The 6,702-nt window shown below is 55.9% G+C and overlaps 1 protein-coding gene across 1 annotated transcript; it reads right to left on the reverse strand.

Annotated features, from left to right (window-relative positions):
* Nucleotides 1-6,240: 6,240 nt before the first annotated feature.
* Nucleotides 6,241-6,495, reverse strand: CHC_T00007255001 (hypothetical protein). The gene has a single exon (XM_005710781.1). The coding sequence runs from the start codon at nt 6,493-6,495 to the stop codon at nt 6,241-6,243; it is 255 nt and encodes an 84-aa protein (XP_005710838.1).
* Nucleotides 6,496-6,702: the final 207 nt, after the last annotated feature.

The following is a 6,702-nucleotide window of genomic DNA, read 5'->3' on the forward strand; positions in this document are numbered from 1 at the left end:
ACCCCCCCGCCCCCGTCACCTCACCGCCGCCCTATCCCCCACCGGCCACCACCCGGCCACGATCCCCCACACGTGCGTGGTCACCCGCCGTCCAAACACCGTCCAAGACACGACGCCCTGTGCCGCCTGGGCCTGGCGGATGCGCTGCTCGACATCGACGCCCAGGTGATCCGCGGCTACGCCCTCTTCCTGGGCCCGCGCGCCGAGCGCCTGCCGTACCACCAGCCTTCCAGAACAACTAACTGGTCGTATACTTGCTGGCCATCGCGGCCGACTGGCTGCAGGGGCCCTACGTCTACGCGCTGTACGCCGCGTACGGCTACGGGAAGGAGATCGCCCAGCTCTTCATCGCCGGCTTTGGCTCGTCCGCCATCTTCGGCACTTTTATCGGCTCCATCGCCGACAAGTATGGCCGCAAGTTTAACGTCCTAGTCTTCGTCATCACGTACGCCCTGTCCTGCATGACCAAGCACTCGCCGAACTTTGCTACCTTGATGGTCGGCAGGCTGCTGGCGGGCATTGCTACCAGCATCCTCTTCTCGGCCTTTGCGTCGTGGCTTGTGTCGGAGCATAACAACCGCGGCTTTGATCCCAACCTCATCGCCGACACTTTTCAAAGGCCCAGTTTGGGAATGCTGTCGTCGCCATTGTCGCAGGCCAGATTGCTGGCATGGTCGCTGCCCAGTTTGGAAAGGTCGCCCCGTTTGATACGGCCGCTGTCATCCTCGCCGCCACGGGCCTCATTGTCATGTTGTCCTGGTCCGAGAACTTTGGCGATAGTAGGCAGACCGTCACCGGCGGCTTGCGCAGTGCCTGGCATATGATGATTGCCGATGAGAAGATCTTGCTTGTCGGCATCATTCAGTCCTGCTTTGAGTCTGCCATGTATCTCATGGTCTTCAGTTGGACCCCGGCGCTACAGGCCGCGTCGCATGCCATGTCACTTGGCGAGATTCCGCATGGCATGATCTTTAGTTCCTTCATGGTTTGCTTCATAATTGGAAGCATATTATTCGTCTTTCTTATGAAGACACAACCCGCTGAGCTATTCATGCGCAATATGTACATCATAGGCGTCGTTTGCTTTGTCGTCACCACCATATCATCCAATGTATGGGAGGTGTACGGCGCTCTGCTTGCGTTTGAGGTCATTTGCGGTTTGTACTTTCCGGCTATGGGTACCATGCGAGCAAAGTATGTTCCCGAGGTCACCCGATCCGCCATTATGAACTACTTTCGTCTTCCTTTGAATCTCATAGTCTGCCTCATTCTGTACAAAAACTATGAGAATACCACCGTCTTCTGCCTGTGTGCCGTCATGATGGCCATTGCCGTCATATGCCAACAGCGCCTTTTCAGTGCTTCAAAAGTCTCCATCGGCACCAAAGATGAATGGACTAGAGAAGAGCGCGCCGAACTCGTCGAAGAGGGCGATAGCACTGTTGAAGATGCTGTGCGGTAAATCAACTTGCCCGCCTACCCCCCCCTCACACCCATACTATCGTGGGCTTCACCTGGCAAAACATGCGCTGCTTCTGAGACAGATCTGTGGCAAAAAAAGGCTCGCCACAATGCTCGGAATTTAGACATGCGAGTTGGTAGTACGCAGTAGAACAGTGGAGCGTAATGTTGTATTGCATTGAATGTGTTTCAGCCCGATGGATAAAACGGCCCGTGTTAGAATCAGTCATTGAGAGGTCTGACATCTATCAGTGCGAGTATGGTGCGTCCCAAGCGTTTTACCAACACGCTCCAGAGCAGCACGCTGTTCTTCATGCAAGGTTGCGGAGAATTTGTCTCTCTGTAAAGAGCTCTCCTCGCTTTGCGTCTAAAGTCTTCAATGCCTGCCAGTTGACTTTTGTTGCCAGCTTTGATTCGCGTGCAATGCGCCTTTCGAAATCCAGATAATCAAGCCACAAGTCCACATTTGTGTTCGCCGATGGCAAAGCCGTTGCTGCTTTAAAAAATTTTCTTGTTTGGAAAGGGAGCTGAAGCACGTCTGCACCAGATAGTTGTCCCTGACTCTGCATGCGGTCATATTTTTCATTTGAGACCGGATGGCCGAGTGTAATGACTTCAATGTGAGCGGGGGCAGGGAAAGCATGGTATCGCAAATGCCCTGCAACTGTTTCAGATTGCCCTCTGAAGATAACCATGCGCAGAGAGCTCTCTCCTCATCGCGCCCTCGAAACGGGATGAGAACCTTGGCCGTCAACACATCGTGCGATTTTCTGGACAAGGGACAAGTTTTTGATTCTAGCATGTTCGCAAAGTGGTTCATAGACCAGGTGTGAGGGTCTTTGGGATCCACACCGTCGGGGCCTTCCGTTCCGCTACTAGAAAAATCACCACTGAAAACTTTTCCAGACTTGATGAGGACAAGCACTTTCTTGGCGAGGGAAGTAGCTGCCTGGTGCTTTTCGCAAGTGCTGATAAGGGCGATTAGGTTTTCCCAAACTTTTGGTGGTGGGTTGGTGGGAGTAAGGGAATGGGATGGGGTAGTGGAAGTTTGGCCGGCCGGCGCAGGCACGGGAGGGAGAAATTGGAACAATTTATTCCGAATGTTGTTGGGATGGAGACTGATCTTGAGTCGAGCACGGGAGGCGTTTCGGCAAAACCTTCGGCCCTCGAAACGGCACTCGGCGTCGACATGCAAGAGACGGGCTCCCTCGCCCCCCCCCCGGCGTCAACGCGAGCGGATAGGACGAACAAGTACCACGCGCACTACTCTACGACGCGCATCTACACTACGATAGTCCCCAAACGCGGGCCTTCCCTCCCCTGGCCCTCCGCGCGGTAATCACGTGAGCAAGTCGACGATCTGGTCGACGACGGCGACAAGAAACGGGGGCGTCTTCTGCGCGATAGGGACGACGACATCGACGACCTGGTCCACAAGCGACGGATGTCCGGGCTCGAGAACCTTCCTTGCGAAGCAAAGCACGAAGCCGAGCGCGGCGGCGCGACCGTTGACGCTCTCGGCGGCGTTCCAGAAGAAGCGCGCCGGCCTGACGGCGGCGCGGCCATCGCCTGCGGCGGGGGTGGAAGCGTCGACGGCGGGCGCGACCGTGTGCGCGGGCGGGGCTCGCTTGTGCGGCGGGGCGTTGGCGATCTCGGCGAAGGCGGTGGCGAGCAGCTCGCGGCGCTGGAGGCCGGGCAGGGTGACGAAGTCGTCGTGCGAGAGGCGCGCGGCCGAGGCGATGCGCTCGTTGTCCAGCTGTGCCACGGCGCGCGCGCGCAGCCCGTCCAGCTGGGCCACGGGGTCGGGCGGCGGGCGCGCGGCGGCGGGCGCGGGCGGCGGGCGGCGCGACGCGCGGCGCGACGCGCGCGGCAGCAGCAGGCGCAGGCGGCGCGCTAGGCGCGGCAGCGAGACGCGCGCGGCGGCAGAAGTGTGTTGAAGGCCAGCGTCACCGACACGGACACCACCGCCAGCACGCCCACCAAGACCGGCGGCGGCAGCGCGAAGGCCGGCGCGGGCGCGCAGCGCCGGCACATCGGCCCCGGGGGTGGCGCGCGCGGGCGGCGCAGCGTGCGAATGGTGGAAGTGGCGGGCATGGTAGAAGCTGTCTTTGCAATCAACTAATACATACTTCTGAAAAATGTTTTCCCGCGAAACAGTTAAGTGATCTGCACAAACAGTCGCAGTTCGAGTTTGCCGCGCTTCCCAACGTGATGGGCAATTCTTTCAGGCGGTATGTACGGCGTTTTACGCATAGTGGTTCCGAAAACATCCCTTCAACTTCGAAGGCACTCCTCACACCCCAGGAAAACATTTCGACTTCCGAACGCACCACTTGTCCTCCTCCATCAAATCTGCGATCTTCGTTACCCCCTCGCGCGAAATCAGCCGTTCTCGCATCTCACCGACCTCCTTCTCCAGACACGTCGTCGCCTCCTTCATCACCGCGCCAACCTCTTCACACTACAGAACCTTCTTCCCTTCAATCACACACACCAGCGTCTTCGGGTGCAGATAAGACACGGCGGAGATCTTCCCGTTTGCGATTTCGGACAGATTCTGTGGGACCTTCATTCCAAGTCATAGCTTCGCCATCATCCAGCCCCCAAAAAGAAGCACAAGGAAACATGGGTCTGCGACGTACAGTGTCCGCGCATAAGAGGCGTCCATTGCCATTACAGGCCGGAATTGGAAGCGCCGAGAAGCGTCGAAGACTAAGACCCTCTCAGACTGAGGCCACACGTTCGAACCCTACTGCGCGGGTACCCCTGTCGAATTCATCTGCGCTTGAGAGCACCGAGTTACAGCCTGCCGCACGTTCGAGCCCTACCTTGCACGCACCCCGATCGAATTCATCCGCGCTTGAGAGCACTGAGTTGCAGCGATCCATAGTGGCAATGCACAAGAGGTTGGCAGAAGAGCTGGCCAGCTGCAATGCCACATTATCGGACCTAGTGAAAAGCAATGCCAATACGGCGTCCAGTTTAGAGGACATCAAACTCCTCATTCTTCAAAGCTCTGCAGGTAGTTCGCGAATACCATCTCGATCAAGGGTGCAGGGAGGGTCTCGGAAAGGTGCAACTAAGAACCTGGAAAAGGACGTTCTCAAAGACAACCCCACAGTTATTATCGAAATCAATGCGGCAGTGAACGCGGATACCGTGTCAAGATCGCTTGCACAGACTCTATCTTCGTTTATGGATGTCTATCACAATAACCAGGATGACCCCCGGATGACATCGCGTGTCGTCAGCGTCCTCTTGTTCGGGCTCAAACATAACAAATCTCGTTCAGAATTCAAACACGGACTGGGCAAAAAGCATGCAAGTTTTCGCTTCAGTACAGCCAAACGTGCGGTGATGAACGCAAGAAATCTCTCCGACGAAAGTATACGAGCATATGCGGCAGAATTTACAACAACCAAAGCCTTTATTGATAGGGATGCTGACCGCAATGGAATTGATGTTTCTGTTTCTACGAAGCCTTCTTGGCTGCAACCAGGTGTTTTGGACAAGCAAACGCTGCACACCGCGCGAATGCATCACGAGTGCGTGAAGGCCGAGTTACCTCCGGATCCCTCCTGCCCGACTAGGCGCAAACATCTGTTCATATGCAAGAGGATCGTCACTATTATTAACGACTGTTTGAGAATCTCTCGGGATCGCTCAAAGGTCAAAATGTTCGAGAGCGGCCTCTTTCTACTGGTTAACTGGAGTGAATATGACTCTTTCCATCGCTCTCACTCGTCACCCACCTTTCGAGTTTTGCACAGTGATGCCGAATCCGTCCCCGCTTCCGAGATCCCTGACACTACTGTAGGGTGGGATACACACACATCCGTCACCAATCGGAAGCTTCTGGCTGCTCTTATATCGGAAAGCAAAGACCTGGTGATACAGGCGACTTATCAGGTCACCGTCACTGGTGGTTCGAACGGCGAAAACCGTGTCACAGAGATCAAGCGCAACATTAACATCTTGCGAATTGCTCTGCGCTTCGTCTGCGCCTATTGCCATTGTGGTGAGGAAATGACTCTTGGATCACATGCGTCAATGCTTCGCACAATCTATCGGATTGCTCGGTTTCTGAGGCAATTGTTCTCTGTTCGGGCGAACTACAATCCTTCAAGTACAACGGCAACGCATGATGAGGCAACAGCTGTCAGTGGTGACGTGACAAGTGAGAGGAGCCAATCTTTGATACCCGAAATCACGCTGCGAGAGATGCTACCGGGTAGATCGGAGAAAGAGAAGGTTATCAGTGGGGTGTTGAAAATCTCCAAAGAGACATTCGCCAGATTAAACATTTCTGCACCGCAAGACATTGACAGCAGCGAAAGCGCTGTGCTAAGCGGCACCAATGAGTGGAGACATCAAACAGAAGATTTGGAAGATGATTTCGACAGTGACGATGATGATATGGCGGGAATGCTAGACTAACATTTCTGCCCTGATAGGTTACGTAAAGTTCGGATTTGCACGACCAGTGTCAAGACGGGTTCAGCAGTACGCGCTAAGCTGCATGCCAACAATCGCACGCCTTCACTATCAGAAGCTGCAGTATTAGAGCAGGTGAAAAAGTCGGAGCTCGTTCTAGTGGAGGACATCACTCGGGAAAATCGCATGAGGGGTGCGATCAGCATTCGAAAAAATCATTTCGGCTGCTCATGTCGGCAAGAGTGAACAGGGCGGAACCGATATAGTTTATCCTACCTCCATAGTCACCCAATGAATGAACGAATTGCACCACCATGTATCCCCCAACTTTTTCCGAGCAGCATCTCACTCGTTCAAACCGAAGAGCATGTCCAAGCATGACCCATTCTTCGGTCTTAGCAGTCTCCCTAACCCGGATCTCCGCCCCCTCCAGCTTAGACGGGTCCAACACGACCTCGCTAAGCACCCTGAAAGCAAAGTCCGTGACGCTATGAAACTCGTCCGGGCATCCCTTGACGCCGCGCATGGCGTCCTTCGTGACAGCGGCGTGGTTGCGGCAGATGGCGTTGGCGGCCTGCTTACGGTGTTGGGCGCCCTCATGGCCATCGTTGAGCACGTGCTTGCTGCGGGCCGTCTCGACGGCCAGCGACACCGGGCTCCGCGTGCGCAGGAAGGACACCGGACCGATCTGCGGCGGCAGGGCGCCGATGTGGGTTCAGTCGTCGCTCTGCAGGTACGTGGCGAGCTCCCAGGCGTCCCGCGCGGCAAACCAGCGGCGTAGGTTCGGGCGGCCGTCGGCTAGCTCCA

Source organism: Chondrus crispus, genomic scaffold (genome assembly GCF_000350225.1).
Source record: "Chondrus crispus Stackhouse genomic scaffold, scaffold_67, whole genome shotgun sequence".
Classification (NCBI taxonomy): Eukaryota; Rhodophyta; class Florideophyceae; order Gigartinales; family Gigartinaceae; genus Chondrus; species Chondrus crispus.

Coding starts and splice junctions, on each gene's coding strand:
- CHC_T00007255001 (XM_005710781.1), bottom strand. CDS start 6,495: ATGAGGGCGCCCAACACCGTAAGCAGGCCGCCAACGCCATCTGCCGCA.